Source organism: Bidens hawaiensis, unplaced genomic scaffold (assembly GCF_021521415.1).
Source record: "Bidens hawaiensis isolate Kalapana, Puna unplaced genomic scaffold, B.hawaiensis_p1.1 tig00001035_1, whole genome shotgun sequence".
Lineage (NCBI taxonomy): Eukaryota > Viridiplantae > Streptophyta > Magnoliopsida > Asterales > Asteraceae > Bidens > Bidens hawaiensis.
Genome location: NW_027491061.1, coordinates 194,322 through 215,615, shown reverse-complemented (window position 1 = coordinate 215,615; position 21,294 = coordinate 194,322). Strand labels below are relative to the sequence as shown.

Genomic DNA, 21,294 nt, shown 5'->3' with positions numbered 1-21,294 from the left:
ATACGACAATGAAACATACTCTATAAAAATGGAGTCTAATCTACTAATGAGGCATCATGATAATGTTGAATCAGTATGTGTCCGGGCTACTATGACAAACGTAGTAACGTGTTTGTATCGCCTTTTTAAAACTTTGGTTTATATAGACATCTTTAAATACTATTAAAGCAATACAATGTGGACACATGACCTTCAACTAGGCTGTCCACATTTGCAATCCAGTCATCAAACTACCATTTTCAGAAGCTCTAATACTGTGCCATGTGTCATGTTGACCAAACACCAAAATACTTATTTAAACCTTAATATTTTCCACCAAAATCATTTTAATCTCTCTCTCTGTATCTCTCTCTCTCTCTCTCTCTCTCTCTCTCTCTCTCGGCTTACTAACTCCACCATCCACCATCTTCTATATTCCGGTAATGTAGATCGGGATTAATCGTTTTTCGGTAAGGTTATATATTATACTCTAATGGCCAACAATGTTATTTGATTTTCCGGCAAGGTAATATTTTTTTCCGGTAAGGTTTTCCGATATGGTTTATATTTATTTTAATTGTAATATGATTTTGTAATAATCTCTTTAGGTTGTATATCAAAATCCAAGATTGAATTGATATTTTGAAGTTTTTACAATTTTCCGTTAAGGTTTTCCGGTAAGATTTTTGTTTTTCGTTTTTGTTTGTATTTAATCTCTATCTCTCTCTCTCTCTCCTATCTCTCTCGGCTTACTAACTCCACCATCCACCATCTTCTATATTCCGGTAATGTAGATCGAGATTAATCGTTTTCTGGTAAGGTTGTATATTATACTCTAATGGCCAACAATGTTATATGATTTTCCGGCAAGGTTATATCTTTTTCCGGCAACATCATATTTTCTTCCGGTTATTGTAGATCTAACCTTTTTATCTTTGTTTTCATTGTTAACTGATTTTTTTTAAATCAGTTTAGGTTCTAAATCAAAAACGGCGATGAAGCTAATATTTATACGTTTTTATGTTTTTCCGGTAAGTTTTTCCGTTCATGTGTTATACCTATAACAATGGTTGTTTTATATTTATTTGAAGTTTTATATTTTTTCTGTTTTTTCTTTTACATGTTGTTCTTCTAGGTTCTAAATAAAAAGTTTCATCCATGGACATTATCATTAGTCTTTTCCGGTAAGGCCAATAATAAATTGTAAATCAGTGGTTTAACATTCCATAACATGTAGCATTACCGCGATTAATTTTTTTTATTTATAAAACGATTACAATTTCGAATTTTAAATTCCAAATTTAAGTTAAATTTGAAATTTGTAAATGGTAAGTCAATATTCCATAAAGTCTAAACTTACCATCATTACAATTTATTATTTTCTAAAACGATTTGATTTAAAAAGTTTAAATTTGCAAATTTAAATTAAAGTTGATTTTTTTTATTTAATTGCTGGTCAAACGTTTAAGTTGGTAAGTTAAACGATTTGATTTAAAAAGTTTAAATTTCCAAATTTAAATTAAAGTTGATTTTTTTATTTAATTGCTGGTCAAATGTTTAAGTTGGTAAGTTAAATGATTTGATTTTAAAAGTTTAAATTTCCAAACGATTTGATTTAAAAAGTTTAAATTTCCAAATTTAAATTAAAGTTGATTTTTTTATTTAATTGCTGGTCAAACGTTTAAGTTGGTAAGTTAAACGATTTGATTTAAAAAGTTTAAATTTCCAAATTTAAATTAAAGTTGATTTTTTATTTAATTGCTGGTCAAACGTTTAAGTTGGTCAAACATTTTTAAATTGTCTGGTCAAAACTAAAGTTGAATTTAACTTTTAGTTGAACTTTTTAAATGGCTGATTAAACAAACATTCATAATGTCTATCACTAAAATTTATTATTTCTAAAACGATGTAATTTAAAATTTATAAATTTCTAAATTTAAATGAAAGTTGAATTTTATGAATTACTGGGTAAATATTTCATAGCATGTAACATTACTACGATTAAAATTTATTATTTGTAAAAAGAATATTAATATTTGATTTTCTCATTTCAGGTTATGTTCCCAACTTGATATAGCTAATTTCATGGGTTGAAGATTTGTTGATAAGATATCTTATTTTTTGTTTAATATTGATGTATATTTTTATTATTATTCATGTATTTATGTACTTTTCACAATTCATGTAATTTATTTGATTTTTATATAATCAATCATATATAGTTGTTGGTTTTGTACATTTAATATATTTTAAACAGAACCGATGTATTAAAGAAAACTTTATTTTTGTATCTTATATTTATCTATTTATTAATGATAATCTCTATAATTTATAATAATTATTATAATTTTAGTAATATTGTTATTACTAATTCAATACTTTTTCTAATTAGTTGTTACATTTTATTTTGACAGAAATAATAACATTTACACCTTACTATTTTTATATTTCAATATATTTGACTTAAAACATTGTTATGTTATTATATTGTAAGATACATTATATTTTCTATATATAACCAATTACGTTATATATGGAAAACCCAATAAATAGGTTATAAAGTTTTCATGATTTTAATTACAAGATATTTAAACTTCTTTTAAATTCGGAAAATGACCAATCTTTCAACAAATTTTTAAAGGTTTTAATACTCTCCATAATTTTAAACTCATTTCAAAATCTTTCCATAATTGTTTTAGGTTTTCAAATTAACAGATTTAATTTTCATTTTTGTAATTATTTCTAAATTAATTAGTCATATTAGTAAAATTAAAACCGATTTGATTTTAATTTTTGTGATTTGGCATTAACTAGAATAAGTTATCATTTTAATATTCAAAAAACTGATAGTCAAACTAAAAATACTTACCATAATTGTAATTTAATCTTACTTTAATTTACGTGAATATTAATTATTATTATTAACTAATACTAAAATAATAACCGCGTTATTTTAGAACACAATATTTAAATTAACATAATTTCTAATAATTAATACTTAATATATAATAAATTAAATAACCGTTTTATCATCATTTATAAATATTATTCGGCACATATGATTTAGTGAATATTATTAAAATGACAACTTTTCATAAAATATTAATGTCACTTTCTATGTCAAAAATTAAATTAGTCACATATTTATTTCTTATTGTTATTATTTATAGTAGATTCAATTGATTATGAGATTCCACACCCGAAACATAAGTTTTTTTTTATATTCACCGTTTTAAATTTGGTTATGTATGTTTAATATTTTTTTTTTGAATTTGTGTTCACAAAATATTAATGTCACTAAATTTCTCAATAATATATAATAAACACGTATTATATTTTTATCCATTTTAACTAAAAAGTTTTTTAAACATAATATAAATCTTCTAATTATAACATCCAAACAATTTGATAGTCTAAGTCTTCATAATGTTTTCAAAGAATATTAAAAATATTTGATAATTTATTTTCTATATGTTTATATTTTGTTTTAATTGATTTTGCATCATATTTTTTCACCTTTAATTATTTTCAAAGTCAATATAAATTTTTTTAATCTTTCCAAAGTTATTTGAAAATTCATTTATTGTAAAATGTTTTCAAGTTTTCCAATTTTAACAAAATATTAATGTCAGTGATCATTTAAAAGTTTGTTGCAAGATTGGTCAAAAATTAACAAAATTTCATAATTTTTTAAAGTTGACTAATTCCAATTTTTTTTATATTTTGTAACTATTTTGAAAATATTTCAAAACAGGTTGTTTTAGAAGAGTATAAAATTTATTAGGTATAAAATGACGGCCAAAAAAGGTTTTTATATTTCAATATATTTAGTGACAAGTTATTCCACCCGCGTGTCATGCGGGCCTATACCCTAGTTTATTTAGTAATACAACAATGAACATCCCCTATAAAAATGAAGTCTAGTCTACTAATTAATGAGGCATGGTATATGTGTTAAACATATGTAATGAGCTTTATAAGTTTATAACAAACAAGATTGTTTTGAGTTTGGTATTATTATAGTTATATTCCCCAATTTAAATGTTTCTATTTGAAATGGTTACACACGACATAAAATATATACTTTAGTGACCTATATAACAGTTTTAATATGATTTGACCTCAATGTAAATAACTAATATTACGAACTCCACATATACTATCTCAACATAAAAAAAAAACGTTTCATTTGTATATGCATTTTAATATATAAAATCAAAGCTGATTTGTAGTCTTCAACAGTTCAACGTACAATACAAAATATGCAATGCAAAGCAAACACAATTTAAAAAAATAAGACATGGGCCTTTTATGCTGAAAAGATAGAAATATAGAGCCTCAATCTTACTAACAAGCAATTTTACGTACAGTAAAAAAACATCAACATGAAGAGGGTCAATTCCCAAGCGGGTACTTCGTGTGGTTGGGTATGAAGTGGGCCTTGGGCTGCCAGTTTCGAATCAATATCATATCCCTCCCTTCGAAGTTGACCTTGTCATCAATGAATAGGCATTGGCATAGGTTGAATTTATGGCCCGGGTCGTATTTTGTTGGCCAACGAAAGCATAGGCCAGCTTCCTTAATTTGTTGTAATGATTCGGGCGATAACATGTCGAGTGTTGTAAATAATATAGCCGGCATAACACCCTCGTCTTCATGATATAATTCAGTGTGGAAAATACAGTTCCAAAATTTTTTTTCTTTACGATAGAAACGCTCGACCGAATAAACATTGTTTTAAATAATTTATCTTTATTATGTTAATTTGATAAATTTATTTTTTTGGTTTATTTCTGGTACTGTAACAAATGAAACCGATAACGGCCGAATTTGTGTCAATTTGCGTATGTAACACTCGGGTTTTACTAACGTTCAAGTTTTACCGACCGAATAAATATCATTTTAAATATGCTGATTGTTATAATAATAAATTATACGAGTGCCACTACTACTATTTTTTTTCCTTCTTTATTTAAATTGTTAATTTGATGCATTTAGTTTTTAGTTAGTTCCGGTGTCATAACAAAACCAAACCGACCTAATTCGCATTAATTTGATGATATAACGCTTGAGTTTAACCACCGAATTTGTCGCCGTAACGCTCGCACGAAAATCGGTACTTAATATTATAATACAATCACCTAAAATAAGCCGTAAATACAACTTTAGGTAGAAGTTAAATTTAAGACTTGGTCGGTTTTTGGATGACGTTGCCTGTTGTGGGAATTAACGACTACGTGTGGATTTCGCTTTTCACTTTTACCAAATTCAAACCATACTCAACCGACAAAAGCTTTCTTTATTATTTTGTTACCTTGCTTCTTAAGCTAACTTGTTTTGAAATTAACTAGGTTGGAATTTGAAAGAGAAAATAAGTATAATACAGATTTTTTTTAATAACCCTTATATATAATACAAACCGAGTTACATCTGAATAATGGGTAAGCGAGCAACAAGCTGCGCCGCTATCCCCTTTTGAATCGCAAAGCCTATTCTACTAAATATAAATCTTTGGTTACTCGGGCTCTGCGAGTCACTGTGGACCACCTTCTGCACCCGCTCCAAGAAGCGAATCGTCTCGGGAGCTAGGGATCCAAAAGTGTCGAAGGCAAATGGAATGAACACGTGCTGATTCTCCAAACACGCTGTCTCATGCTTAGCAACCTTCCTAGATTCCGCTCTCAAAACCGCCTGTCCCGGTACGAAGCCACTGTCTCTCAGCCCCACCAACGGGGGACACCCCAGTGAGGTCAACACACGCATGCTTACCCCCTGCCCAGCCAAACATAAGAAAATCCGCAGGACGCAGGGTAGATCTTCCCTCTCGCGGATCAGTCAAAAAGTTAACAGGTGCCTCTTTCTTGGCTGAGATCCCGGCACGTCTAAGCACATCCCATAAGACATCTCTAACCCAGTCATGATGATACTTAAATCCCGGCAATTCCTTACAGTGGAGGGCATGCTCACCAAATCTATCCAAACAAGCTTTTTTACAAATGGGGCAGGATTCATCTGGAGGGAAAAGAGGAATCATAAACCGGTATTTAAGGATGACTCTGTATTCAACTGTCGACATCCGTTGCCCAAGACCTTCAATGGACACAACAGTCAAAAAATCCTAGGCATGAGCCCCCTTGAGACAAGCTAAAACTGTCTTTTTTTCTTGAGGTCATATCGAATCGCTCCTCCAAATCATGTACGTGTTTACCATAAAGAGCACTCGCCAAGGTTTGTTGAGGTTAAAAGAACATAAATAGAATAATTGTGCATGTTTAGGAGACACAATTTAAATCATGTTAACAAAATTTGACTTTCTTTTATGTGTCATTTGTGTTTCCCAGCCACACATATACTAGTGTTTATTTTTCACGACTCACCCTCCAAGTGTAAAAGTGAGTTCGAAGGTATGCGACCCGTGGGCCAATAAAATGAGAATAGGAATTTAAGTTCACACTTAATTAAGGTTTTATTAAAAAGTGAAAACGTTATATATAGATATATTTTTATAGGCATATCAAAAAATATAAATCACTATTGGTATAGTGGTAAACCTATACGTTGTTTAGTTGTAGGTCTCAAGTTTGAGACCGGTCATTGATATATTTTTTTAACACAATTATTTTAAAAGGGTCACAAAATCTCATTTCGATTTATGTCTCCAATATCATTGAGCCGACCATGGTTAAATATCGTGTCATGAAGGCCGTCACGATTCTCAATAATTATAAACTCTGAGAAAGTTTATTTTTATATTCAAATATGCAGTACAAAGTCAACTTGCGTTAAAGTTTCATTCTAGATGTCACATATAAATTCATCATTGGTTAAGGTTTACATATAAATTCATCATTTTTATATAATACGTTGTTCCGAAGCAAGATTGAGATGAATGCAACTTCATTAACTACTTTTTCGATGATTTGTGTTTTAGCACAAAACATAAATTTTGTAATTAACTTTAGTTTAATCTCATGGGAAAACATTGTGACAAAGCTTTTTCTAAGTCATGGTTATTCAAGATATATACATCTGAAACCTTCTTATGAATTATGATCGATCGTCTTATTCTTGAGGCTCTATATTTCTATCTTTTCAGCATAAAAGGCCCATGTCTTATTTTATAAAATTGTGTTTGCTTTGCATATGCTTGAAAGAAAATATTATTTTTCCTTCTTCGTCTTTGTTTTTCTTCGAAGCTTGGGTTCCTCTCAAGACCCGAATCATAGAATATGATCATACAAGTTATATTGTTGATCTTTTTTTTTTTTTTATTTTTCTCAAAACCATTTAACATTGGGCTACCTTAGACCCAGTTTCATTTTAATCCATTTTACCCATTTGACTAGCCCAATAATAGCGTAAACAAATAACTATAAACTTGTAACAAACCTTCTTCATGTCTAAGGTTTGCATTCATTTTACATTACCTTTACAATTGCATTCATTACATAAATACAGGAGAAGATAATACTGCATAAAGTTTTTCATTTCTTTTAACAGACAATTTTTTTCTCCATTTTTTACCTCTTGTAATGCTTGAACCATAGTTTTTAGTAGGTAACACCAACACCTTTACCATCACATCGCAAGGGGCATAAAGTTTTTCTTAGATTTTCTATAAACATATTCTAATAAACATTCTTTTATTCTCTAGTTTGGCTTACCTTTCTCATAGTGTGTTTAATACGAAAGAGCATACACGATGAGATACGGTGATTGAAAGTTGTATTCACATTTTGCCATCACGTTTTTTTATTGTTTTTTATATTTTAACTTAAGTTGTTTAGCTGTCATATTGGATAAAAATTGAATTAATTTTGTGTATTCGTCATTTATATGCCATTAAGATTTATAACATGAACCAACTAGAATTTCATAATTTCACTACTAACAATTATAATACGCTAGATATTGGTGATATGGAAATAGGGTTTCACATACGATTTTATGCAATGCGTTTCAAGGAGGATGTCAGTTTAGCAATCTATCTATCTATATAAATTTTGTATATTTTCTATCAAAAAATCATACGCGTCACTCTCTCTGTTGCTTCTCACCTTCTCAAGTCACTAGATTTCTTGATTTGTGATTTGAAACTCTCATGGATTTTACCCGAATTCACATGTATAAATATCATCAAACCCGAATAGCCCTTAAACGAGTTATAACATCTCATTTATTTGTTAAATAACCCATTAATTATCAAATAATAATTACCCTTAAACATGTTATAACAATTCATTTATTTGTGAAACCCTTTCCTCATCAAACCCTAATGTAAATTCTCCCTTATACATACATATTCATTGTCGTCGTTCTATCCTATCCATCGCCGATTAACTTCCGATTACTACCCACCATCATCAACTTCCCCTCAAATGCATCACCCAACATCGTCACCTACATCAACCACCTCTTTTCCGTAACACAAATTTTTGTGTTCATGTTTGTTTGTTTTAAAAAAATAACATGTTCGTGTTCATTTACGCTCGTTCGTTAAAAATCCAAAAAAAAAAAACTACACATTTCAATTGAAATAGCCCAAAAGTTAAACAATACAATGAACGCAACAAACTAATGTATACGTACTAAATCAAAAACAAAACTACGTTAAAAATAAAACAAAATTATTACAAACTCTAAATAGCAAAACGATTACAAAACAAAATTTTAAATAAACCCCCGTAACACGGGACTCAAACTAGTAAAAAAACAATGTTTAAAAAACCGTATTTTACTTGTATTGAATTGGGCTAAAAAATGGTACATTTGGTTGAACCAGGTTATACCGGGAGGTTCAACCGGTTGAAAAGTTTTCTTTATCATTTTCTATAAATGTAACTTCAATCCAAAAATAACCCAAAACGAAATGATTCCTATAACAAAAAATAATCCAAAAGTTAATCCATTTAAAAAAACGCAAAAACACTCAATTTAAAAAAAAATAGTCTTAAAGTTTACACGTTTGAATGTTAATTGTTGGGTTAAAAGTATTTTTGAAAAAATACGGGACGCAAATATCAAAATTTTTTGGGCTTAAAACCAGTTTGCCGGTAAAAACCGGTATTTAGACAAAAGCCGCTGGTACGATGTTTTAGCAAACCGGTCAAAAACACCGGACTACTGTGCGAAATTCAGTTCAACCCGTTCAATCTTCGGGTTTGATCCGGTTTTTAAAACACTGGTAAAAAGTATATGGCAAATTGGATACACAACTATATTCGTAATTTATATCTGAACAACTATAAAGCTACGATACGTAACTACTTTCATGAGTTTTTTTTAGAGTTAAGTATCATTTAGTACATGTGGCTTGGTCAAATACATAACTTTAGTACCTATTCTTTGTTTTTTGCAAATGACTATCTCATTTTTAAAAAACTTGCATTTTTAGTACCTTTTCTAACCCCGTCTATTTTTTACGTCAAGGCAGAGATAATTTGGTAACTCCATTATTTTCTTTTCTTTTAAACGCTTATATCTTGTAAACCTTAATTCCCCAAATCATAACATCAAAATCCAAATCCTAGTTACCCAAACCCTTTCTCCGCATCATCATAGGGTTTGAATTTGTACGATATTTGGGGATTTAGGATTTGAATTTTGATGTTATAATTTGAGGATTTATGGCTTACAAAAGAAATGAAAAAAAAACAAAGAAAATAACGCAGTTATCAAATTATCCATGACTTAACGAAATACATAGACGGAGTTAGAAAAAAGTAATAAAAATGCAAGTTTTTTGAAACTGAGGTAGCCATTTGCACAAAATAAAGAATATGTACTAAAGTAGCGTACTTGACCAAACAACAGATACTAAAATGACAGTTAACTCTTTTATTTTTTATTTTAAAACACATAAAAGTGATATTTCCATAAATCAATAGCTTATAAAAAATCAAATTTAGAAAAGTAGACAACCTATGAGACATTTGCATAAGATTAGCTTGATAAAATAACCTTTCGAAGGCGTTACATTCTATACAATCGCCTCCTTAACAAAATAAAAAAAAGTAATCAAATTTGTTATTTTAAAATTGACAAATTAAATTTTAATAATCCAATATTTTTTCAATCGGTCAATAATAACACCTTATCAGAATATAGTTATCACCGGTTTCATATTTCACTCAATTATTTCATTGGACCGTCGTTAAAAAAAGTTAACGCCGTTAGTTTTTTCCAATTTACAAACTAATGTTTTAGAGCTTTTGATCAGAATGAAGATATGAGTCGATTGATATAAAACTTACACTGAAACGATGCTTCAAACTACTTGTTTTTTTATTAATTGAAACTTTAAACACTTGAATTGAAACCTCGTTTCATCACTTTATTAACCAGAAAATTTACATCAATCGACTGGTTTCGTTTAAAAAAAAACCTGGAAGTTGAAATAAATCAACTCCGATCCGATTGTGTAGCACATAGAAGTTGAAAACAGAGCAACACAAACACAAGTGTAAGTGTAACCTCTCTCTCTAATGGCGGCCGTCGTATCCACCTACTCCGCCGTAATCCACACTCGTAAACCACCGTCTTCTTCTTCTTCTTCCAATCTACTTCCATCTTTCAAAACCCTAGATGCCACGTCGACCGTTTTCTCCCATACACTCTCTTCAAATCCCCTAAAACCTCATTTCAAACCACTTTCCGTACAAGCAACCAGCGGGACTGTTTCAACCGCAATCGATTCGACTCCGTCTATGGCTCGACCTAAGTAAGCTCGTTAGATTACATTTGAATCGTTAATTTATTCAGTTATTGTGGTTAATTAGTGCCTATTTTGTTAAATTGCGTTACGGTTGTACGTGAATTTAATATTCTAGGTCAACGTGATTCAGGTTTCGATTATGATATTCTTTTTGCATAATTGCATGTTTGATTTGTGCGTCTGTTTAAGACACTGTTTAAGACACGATAAAACTTGTTAATACGAAAAGTGTGATGTGTGTTTTTTTTTATTTTTTTTCTTTTTTAAATAATTGAAATTAGTAGGCTAGGGTCCATTATTTCTCCTTATTGGTACATGAAATTTAAACGGTCTTATAGCTATGAGATATAAAGTAGTTAAATGAGTTGTATTCATGGTTGATACCTGTGTTAAGCGTGTTGTGTCTGACTTGTTTAACACGATAAGACCGGTTCTGACAGCCCTAGCTTTTCAGTGTTTCATCATGTTGAAGTTATGATTCCTGTTAATCACTAATTGTTTTAGGTTAGGATTTAGGTGTTAACATTGGAGTTGTACATTGTTTTAGTTTATTTTGTATTGAATGATGTTTGTGGTTGAAGATAGGCCATTTGACACTCAAGTATGAAAATTGGACTCTGTTTTTTTCGAATGGGAAGTAACTTGGTTTTAAAAAGCGTTAGGCGAGGCGAGGAATTTTGATCCAAAAAACCGAAGCGCTACGCGAGAGCTTCACGTATGTGAGGCGCTTAATACAAAAAATACTAAAAATTAATTATACATGACATATTCTACTTGTGAGGCGCTTCAAACATGTTTATAAAACTAAACATGAATACTTTATACATAGTTTAAACATTATAAAAACATACTTAAAAGTTGCAAAACACTTACACATTCTTAAAAAACGAGCTGATTAAATATAAAAAATGTATTACACAAGCGTTTAATAATAAAAGAAAGTATAAATGTATAGTAAAAAGGAATAATAAAGAAAACATACCTCTTGAGTCATAAAAAGATGTGTAATAATTAGGAGAAGATAAGCTTGAACCAAAAAACACGGGAGTAATAATTGAGGAGCAGATTAACTTTGAATATGAAAATTAAAGAGTGATTTGAGTTGAAGATAGAATGATAAATATATATTATATGGATGGTAATGCTTTACAAATGAGCCCCAATGTTAATATTATAAGCAGATGGGCCCAAGCAGTTACATTTTTAATTTAATTTAGACTGCATCACATGAAGCGCCACCTCAAATGCCTCACACCTCACCTGCTGATGCACCGCTTTAGGGCGCCTCATGTTTTTTCTCGCCTCACGTAAAATTAGGCGTTTTCCATAATGCCTCGAGCGCCTCACGCCTCAGGCGCGTCTTTTTAAACCAAGGGAAAGTAACTTAATTTATGGCTTCTAAATTTGTTACTTGTAAAATTCCTATGTTTTATGTTGACGTGATAAATATAATGATATAATCATAGTTGTCAAAGGTGCAAGGTATGAAGGGTGAACCTTGGGCCTAGGCGTTCATGCTTAAAAATCGAGGGTTTGAGATTAGCAAGGCGCATAGCATAAGCATTTGATTTCTGGGGGGTTTTAGACATGTTTTAGGCTTGTTGTATGCCATTTTTGGATGCATTAGACCAACTTGCCTGGAAGTTGTAGAATTTTGCCAATATTTCCAGGGCCAGAATGCTACCAGATTGTATGGATGACAGCAAGGCGCTTTCCTTGCGCCCTGCACGAGGACCTAGGAGCATGCCCGAAGGGCTTTTGACAACGTAGGATATAATCTGATATCATATTATTGTTATTCAGGGTGAGGCGTCACACGATTTCAGTATTTGTTGGTGATGAAAGTGGAATGATAAACCGGATTGCAGGAGTCTTTGCAAGGAGGGAATATAATATTGAGACTCTTGCCGTTGGTTTAAACAAGGACAAAGCTCTTTTTACTATAGTTGTATCTGGAACTGAAAGAGTGTTGGAGCAAGTTATGAAACAGCTTCTGAAGCTCGTTAATGTTTTGAAGGTTGACTTTTGTTTTGACCAGTCATTCATCATATTGTTGTTTTGTTTAACTTATCAATCTAATTGACATTTTTAACAGGTTGAAGATATCTCAAAGGAGCCACAAGTTGAACGTGAGTTGATGCTCATCAAGATTAATGCAGATCCAAGCTACCGTTTGGAGGTATTTAATTAATTATGTCATGTTCTTCATGTTTTGGTTAATGATTATAATTTGTGATTTTAATTTGCAGGTCAAGTGGTTAGTGGACATATTTAGAGCTAGAATTGTTGACATCTCAGAGCAATATATAACTATTGAGGTGATTGGAATCAAACTTTTTCTTTGACCTTTTGCCACTTTCTCATGCGACATATTTGAAATTATGAAGCAATGTAACATACCTAATCCTATATATACATATATTTGATTTAGAATATTATTTCTGGTGATAAAAGTTTTAAAGTTTCAATAATACTCTATTTGCTTTGGAATCTAGGTAACCGGTGACCCGGGGAAAATGGTTGCGGTGCAAAGAAATTTAAGCAAGTTTGGTATCCGAGAAGTTGCTAGAACTGGAAAGGTAAGTAGTTAGTGGACTCAATACTGTATTCAAATGCATAAAACCTACTAAACACGAGTTGACTTTGACCTAAAATTACCTTTTTGCTTCATAGATTGCATTGAGAAGAGAAAGAATGGGTGAAGATGCTCCTTTTTGGCGGTTTTCAGCAGCTTCATATCCCGACCTTGAAGAAATGAATAAACGAACACCTCTTCAAGCCAAAAAGAGAACTGAGTGTCAGCAATATGATAAGTCTGCTGGGGTAAGTTTAGGCCTGTAAACGAACTCGACGAACACAACACGAACGGAGCATGCTCGTTTGTGTTTGTTTAACTTTAACCGAACAATTAGAAGAACGGGATTTTCTTGTTTGTGTTTGTTCGTTAAGAAAAATGAACATGTTCGTTCATTAAGAAAGTGAACATGTTTGTTTTAAAAACAATTGAGTGGTTAACGAACGTAAACGAACGAACATAACTGAACAAAGATGAACAAACATAACTGAACTAAAACCAGTTAAAAGTAACGTGGAGAACAATGTGTTGGCCTAAAAAATTTTAAATGAATATATTAACGAACAAACTTAAACAAACCGACATAAACCTATTTAGATGAATGAATACAGTTTTCTGTTCGTGTTCATTCGTTTATTATGTAGACGAAAGGTTTGTGACCTGTACGCTGATTATTCAGTTCGTGTATTGGCCTAGGTAAGTTTTAGTTTTTTTAGCTGAATATTATATTACTTTTAATTAACTGTAAACAATGTTATGTTTGTTTGTGAAGGGAGATGTTTATCCAGTAGAGCCAACTGATTCATTCAATCAAGTTCTTGATGCACATTGAGGCGTTCTTAATGAAGAAGATGTAAGACCATATTATCAGTTGTTAGTTTCCACAAACATTATAAAAACATAGAAATTATTTCAATAATCTTGGTTTAATGTTTCTAGACAAGCGGGCTTCGTTCTCATACTTTATCAATCGTTGTTAACGACAAACCTGGAGTTCTTAATGTTGTAACGGGAGTTTTTGCTCGTAGAGGTTACAATATTCAGGTATACTTTACATATTCTTGACTGTTGATTTTGTTTATTCTTTGTAATTATCATAATAATTCCCAGCAATCGAAGCTTTATTGGTGTTTGCAATTTGTTCATATCAGAGTTTAGCAGTTGGTCATGCAGAAGTAGAAGGGCAGTCCCGCATCACAACTGTTGTTCCTGGTACAGATGAGTCGATTGGAAAGTTGGTTCAACAACTATATAAGTTGATAGATGTTCATGATGTGAGTATTATATTTCAAAATTTGAGGCTGCTTTCTTAATTTGTTCAACCTAGTGATCGACAAACATGTTTTTTTTGTTCAGGTTGTGGATCTGACATTGATGCCATTTGCTGAACGAGAATTGATGCTAATCAAGGTTGCTGTTAATTCCACCGCCCGACGTAATGTTCTTGATATCGCAAGCATATTTAGGGCCAAAGCTGTTGATGTTTCAGATCATACAATTACACTTGAGGTAAATTTTATCCACTCACAATTTATGTTTTTTTGTAATCATCTCTTATTTATTTTACCTGTAATTTTTTTAGGTAACTGGAGATGTGAATAAGATGGTTGCACTGCAAAGATTGTTGGAGCCTTGTGGAATATGTGAGGTGGCAAGAACAGGGCGTGTGGCACTGACTCGTGAATCAGGCGTTGATTCATCGTACCTTCGTGGATATTCTTATCCTGTTTGATTTCTATCTTTTGAAGCTTCTTGTTTTGGTTTGTCAATAATATGTGTTCTCTTTACATCTGGTACCTAATTGTATGTTTTCAATAATAGATTTTTTGTTTTAATCCGGTTTTTACGATCTGGTTTTCACTTTAAAAGAAGTTACATGTGTATTAAGACTAGACGGGTGGGAATAGGTCACCATCTTCACTAGGGATGAGCTTGGTACCAAGCCTGTACAAACCCAGAATTTCTCGATTCCCTTGCGTGTTTACAATAACATAGTAGGGCCATGAATTTCAAAGAAACATATGTGATATGTCTATTTTTTGAAAATATGTAACACATACTCACATAGTGTGTATATATCTTTTATATGTATCAGTGACAAATATGAGAGATTTAAGGTCTTGATTTACGTTGCCCACAGATAATATGTGGTTTTCAACTCGGTAGCTGTCTTGCAAACATCATCCACCAGTTCAATTCTCTAGGGAGTCAAAATCCATTGACAAAATTAGAAATAAAAAATAAAAAAAAAGAACTAGAAACACAAAACTGAAAAAAAAGAGAGATCAATGGGACATCATCCTACCAAACAACATTAGAGGAAGAAACAGATAATGTGGCTTCCGAAGAGCAAAAGCGGTGTCCATAACGATCCGTTGCGGAAGGGAACCGCCCTGGTTGCGGTGGCGATAGACAAAGACAAATACAGCCAACACGCGCTCAAATGGTCCATCGAACATCTTCTTAACCGTGGCCAAACCGTTGTCCTCATTCATGTGATTCGGAAAACCCCTCCTACAGGCAATCCTTCTGTTTATAATAGTTTTATGCATACATCCCGCTGACGGTTCATGAACGGTTTAAGCGTTCGATTCGTTTACGGCCTAGTTTATTGGAAAACATACATTTTGAACACTTAACACGTTGAGATATCGATCTTGTGACATTATGATGCAGGTGGTGGAATTGACGCTTCTGATGCAACCAAGCAACTAAGGGAGAAGCAAACCCGAGACTTGTTCCTAACTTTTCATTGCTTTTGTACTCGTAAAGAAGTACGCAATATGATACACAACAAAAGTATGTTTTCATGTCTGTTGCATATTGCTTTACTTACACGTCTGTCTCACAGATACAATGCCTCGATGTTGTACTTGAAGAACCAAATATAGCAAAAGCACTCACGGAATATGCCTCTTATGCCGCGATAGAGATTTTAGTCCTTGGAGCCGCATCACGACATGGTTTCATCAGGTCATATTAATCTTCCTTTTTACCTATGGTAATAAAAGAGAGAATACTTATACTCCTTTAGACTGATATTTGAAACATTTGTGACTTAGATTTCGGACTTCAGATGTTCCAAGCCACGTGATGAAGTCGGTGCCAGATTTTTGCACGGTTTACGTTATCTCGAAAGGAAAGATATCAACAGGAAAGAAAGCGTCAAAATCAGTCCCGTTTCCATCCCCTTTACGTGAAAAAATCGAAGAGCAAGCTAACATTTACTTAGAAGCAAGTGTACAACGCAAGAGTAGTTTTAACCTCCAAAGTATGTTCTTTGTATCCTGTTAAATGACCACTCGAATTCCAGAAAGTATTTTGCCTTTTACATGATGTTAGGAACTTGTAAACAGGACCAGAACCAATAAGTCCCAAGAAGCCAGTACTTCCTGCGCCACTGCCAGAAGAGCCCGAAACAATCATGTAAGTTCAAAGTGTTCATGAACGAACATACCTCGTAAAATCTTACACATAGCAAAGTTATTAAGAGGGTCTAGGGTGGAGTGTGCATTGGTCGTCTTGGGTTCAAACCGAACCAAAAACCAAAAGTTCTGTTTTTGTTTTTTGAAAAAAAGTTTGGCCTTGTTTTTTTTTGATTATTGGTTTTTACAGCGGGTTCAGTTCGGGTTTCCTGTCTTGCCTTGAAATTTTTGGGAGAAAAAATGGCCCAAACTAATGAGTTTTAGCAAATATTTGAGCCTGTGTTTTGTTTTTTTTAATAATGATTATTTGATTATTAAACGTTTGAGCCTAAAAATTCTGTAGCTTTACCATCTATTAACTTTTTATAAATGACTTAACATTAGAAAATACAAATTTTAATCCGTAAGCTAAATAACAAAAGTCTGTTTTTTGATTTTTTACGTTTTTGTTTGGTTTTCTCGTATATGAAACCTTACCAGAAAATCGATTTTTTTAACAAAGATAAACATATGACAAAACTGTAGATTTTTAATTGGATATGGTTATTTCGGTTACAAGTCAATTATTTCGGTCTCATGCACACACCTAGTCAGAGGAGGGTGGATGAGAGCAAACCTTTCTTTTATATATAATCTTGATAATATATAGATAATATATAGTATGTTAAGTAAACCAAACCAACAACAAAAGCAAAAAATACTAATAATATTAATAGTAGAGCTACATAAAGTGTGAATGTGTGATAAGAGTAAAATCCCAAGGTTATATTGCATAATCATGAATTAATGTGCATATAACATTTACTGACTAATAGATATTATATACAGGTCACCCTTCAATAGAGGGAGAGGGTTGAATGCAAAGTTGTTGTGTGGGGAGTTTTCGGAACCAGACATGGATTTCTCATTTACAAGCTCGGTTGGAGGACAAAGTTTTGATAATCGGATGTCGGCTGCTGCTGCAATGGATTATGACAATGTTGATTTGACTCCACGGGTTTCTGGAGCTGCAGACTGGAGCTTTGAGTCACCTTGCTACGGAAACAACATGGGTTCAATGTTTTCGTCATCCTCAAACAGACCGTCTTCAGTACGAACAGGGGTAATATATAAATCTTTACAGTTACTATTTATGATACAAGCTTTGTTTGTTAGGTACTAAAAGAAATAATTAGGAAAAAAAAACCTAATTAAAGTTAAATGAACGAACATGAAACTTCGTTCCTTTAAATGGTCATCATTTGTTTGATTAAAGTTAAATGAACGAACATGAAGAAGTGTCGTATGCCTAGTTAAAAGTTAGTTAAATGAGCTTCTTACTCACAAACAAGGCTTTGTGATGATTTTACTTAGCAAATATAATTACATGGCACTTGTTTCTATCATTAATTTTTCTTCATAATCTGTCTCTAATCACAAATCATTGCAACAGGAGGACACGGATAATGAAATGAGAAGATTAAAGATGGAACTCCAGAGAACAATGGAGATGTACAGTTCAGCCTGCAAAGATGCACTTACAGCAAAACAAAAGGTCCCCTCTCAAAAATCCATTTTTTAAACAAAACTTTCAAAAAATAAAATGGTCTTGACCTTTTTTATATATAAATTCATGACTTCTATTTTTTTAAATGTTTGAATCTGCTATAAGAGGCTGTCACATAGCAAATACTATGGCACAATTTTTTTTGAAGTTTCTTTTTAACTTTTTAAAATATATTATAAGATTTGTTTGCTATGGCACAATTTGTTGTTTTCTTTGTTGTCTAGAGGTCTAGTGTTAAACTTTTGTGTTTCTTTTATATGATTTCATACATATAGATTTAGAGTTGGGGGTCTTTCTGAAAACAAACTCAGGATTATTTGGGATCAAAGTATGAGTTGTCAACATCTCACCCTTCACAGACCTTCCTAATAGTTTTGTTATTATTGGTGATTGTTGCTTAATCACATTATTGTCAAATATTATCTTTCATTAATTTAAGAAATCAATTTAAAAAAAATAATGTTTTATATTTATATTTGTTATCAAATTAGGGTTTTTTTTATTGCTTTATACATAAGAAAATATAGAACTTACACAAAAATTAAATAGTTGAATGTTTTTATATAAAAAAAACTGAACATTTATAAAAGAACTATGAAGCATTTTTAAAAAGTATTTATTAAGAAAAGTTTCAATAAATTAATACTAATTATTTTATACAAAAACAAGTTTAAGAAAGCGAGGTAGATGCTACACACATGGATCTTTCACGCCGTAAAACCTGCTATGTTATGTTGAAACTTGAGCCAGTTTGAAACTGGTTGTGTCAAATCACATGTGGAAAATCCTTAACTCATCAAAATTATTAAAAAGTCATGGCTATTTTGTTAATTTTTTGTCTCGTAAGTTTCCCTTTAGTTAGGTGTATACTTTTTGTTCATGTCGTGTGAAAACTTAACAAATGAACCAACAGGCTGGAGAACTCGAACGATCTCGAGTGGAAGAAACAAATAAACTCCCAGAAGCGAAAAATGGAGAAGACGAACAACCAGAAGTTGTAGAGAAAGAAAAAGAACGATACCAAGCGTTAATGGTGAAGGCAAGAGCTTCTAAGAAACTCGCAGAGTTAGAATCCCAGACACAAGCACTTGAACATCCTGAAATAGAACATCAAAAATCGATTAATAAACAACAAGACCAGTATAGATACAGAAGATACACGATTGACGATATAGAAAAGGCAACAGATTTCTTCAAAAACTCGAAAAAGGTCGGGGAAGGAGGCTATGGTCCCGTTTTCAAAGGAGTGCTTGATAATACACCTGTTGCAATTAAAGTTTTACGTCCCGGTGCTGCGCAAGGAAGATCACAGTTTCAGCAAGAGGTAAAGCATAAACAGGAGATCTCTCTTAGATTTCTTTGACTATAACTCGGTTTCAATATATGTATATAAGAATATTGGCAAAATAGTTAAATAAACTGTATATTTATATTTGTTGGGTTTAGATCAATTACAAATGAAATTAACGTGCTAATTGTTAGTATCAAGTAGAGTAATTATATATACAAGTAGAGTAATTATGTAATTACTACATCGTAGAGCAATTATGTAATTACTCTACGATGTAATTACATAATTAATCTACTTGTATATATAATTACTCTACTTGATTCTCACAATTAGCACGTTAACTTTCCTGTATATTTGTTTTATAAAATGTAACAACAACTAGCTAGTTATCAAAGAAAAGTTCAATTATATCTTAAATGAGATATTGATAAAAAAGAAAAATAAATTGAAGTGCTACATGAACAAGTAAACTTGGAATTTTTGCATTTTGCATGACTTCAACTATTTAATATACTTTCTAATTATATATTGTGTGATTGTTTGATCATGATAGGTGGAAGTGTTAACTTGCATGCGACATCCAAATATGGTTTTACTCCTTGGAGCCTGCCCGGAATACGGTTGTTTGGTCTATGAGTACATGGATAATGGTAGCTTAGAAGATCGTTTACTAAGAAGAGGAAACACCCAGCCGTTATCATGGCAAGTTCGGTTCAAAATCGCAGCAGAAATAGCTACCGGAATCTTGTTCCTCCACCAGACCAAACCGGAACCTATAGTCCACCGTGACTTAAAACCCGGGAACATTCTCCTAGACCGAAACTTTGTGAGCAAGATAAGTGACGTGGGACTCGCGAGACTACTCCCTGCTTCGTCATTAAACAAGGATGTCAGTCAGTATAGAATGACATCCGCGGCTGGGACGATGTGTTACATCGACCCTGAGTATCAGCAAACCGGGATGCTTGGTGTCAAATCAGATGTCTACTCATTAGGAATCATGTTGTTACAGTTAATTACAGCCAAACCCGCTATGGGTTTGGCTCATCATATTAGAAGGTCCATTGATAAGGGGACACTTGCCAACATGTTGGACCCTACCGTGAGGGATTGGCCACTCGATGAAGCACTTGTGTTTGCAAGACTATCGATTCAATGTGCTGAGTTACGGCGCAAAGATAGACCGGATCTTGACAAAGTTGTGTTGCCTGAGCTTAATAGGTTGCGAGATCTTGGTGTAAAGAATATGACATCTTTAGTTACCGAAATTTCCCAGGTCAGTATGCTCAAACTAGTTATTTATTTATTTATTTTGTTTTACAACATAATAAATGTACAAGAGCACACGAATAATCTAACTCAATATCAAACATTTGAAGTAATGTATGCAGGGTACGAGTAGCGGTTAATGACTTCAAGGTTCAATGACATTCAAGTAGATGCAGTCTAGTGTGTAGTTTACTAGCTAGCTAGCAAGGTGACACCAAAGTAATGTTTGTCCCTTGTCAAATTTGTTTGATTTGGGGCTATCTTATTTCTTCGTAATTGTTCCCCGTAGTTTCAACGTTTCGCAGATCAATGTTTTGGTTATCTTATTTCTTCCTATTTGTTTGACGCAGCTTCGACATATTGCGGATCAATGCTTGTCTATGCAATTTATTGTAAACCAGTATTTGTTGGTTGTAAAAAGTTGGGATGGGTTCAAATAAGGGTTTAATGGATTTTAAAGCCCTCTGTCTAAATTTGAGGTTGTTGGTATCTATC

At 32.2% G+C, this 21,294-nt stretch overlaps 1 protein-coding gene and 1 pseudogene across 2 annotated transcripts; both read left to right on the top strand.

The window, feature by feature from the left end:
- Positions 1 to 12,370: 12,370 nt before the first annotated feature.
- LOC143556487 (acetolactate synthase small subunit 1, chloroplastic-like) lies at positions 12,371 to 15,040 on the top strand (annotated as a pseudogene). The gene is made up of 11 exons (XR_013139380.1): positions 12,371 to 12,383; positions 12,503 to 12,710; positions 12,789 to 12,872; positions 12,943 to 13,011; positions 13,189 to 13,272; positions 13,367 to 13,516; positions 14,041 to 14,121; positions 14,208 to 14,312; positions 14,420 to 14,542; positions 14,625 to 14,777; positions 14,851 to 15,040. The product of XR_013139380.1 is annotated as an acetolactate synthase small subunit 1, chloroplastic-like (transcript).
- Positions 15,041 to 15,601: 561 nt separating this feature from the next.
- On the top strand, positions 15,602 to 20,939 carry LOC143556476 (U-box domain-containing protein 52-like). Its single transcript, XM_077045783.1, has 10 exons — positions 15,602 to 15,788; positions 15,933 to 16,042; positions 16,120 to 16,241; positions 16,331 to 16,539; positions 16,625 to 16,694; positions 17,522 to 17,795; positions 18,126 to 18,227; positions 19,153 to 19,563; positions 20,084 to 20,806; positions 20,922 to 20,939. Exons 1-10 carry the CDS (start codon positions 15,602 to 15,604, stop codon positions 20,937 to 20,939), a joined length of 2,226 nt encoding a protein of 741 aa, XP_076901898.1.
- The last annotated feature ends 355 nt before the right edge of the window (positions 20,940 to 21,294 follow it).

Excerpts from the sequence above, each read along its gene's own strand:
- LOC143556476 (XM_077045783.1), top strand. The coding sequence starts at position 15,602 with ATGTGGCTTCCGAAGAGCAAAAGCGGTGTCCATAACGATCCGTTGCGG. Across the intron at positions 18,228-19,152 it reads CACTTACAGCAAAACAAAAG|GCTGGAGAACTCGAACGATC; the intron begins GTCCCCTCTCAA and ends ATGAACCAACAG. Across the intron at positions 19,564-20,083 it reads GATCACAGTTTCAGCAAGAG|GTGGAAGTGTTAACTTGCAT; the intron begins GTAAAGCATAAA and ends TGATCATGATAG.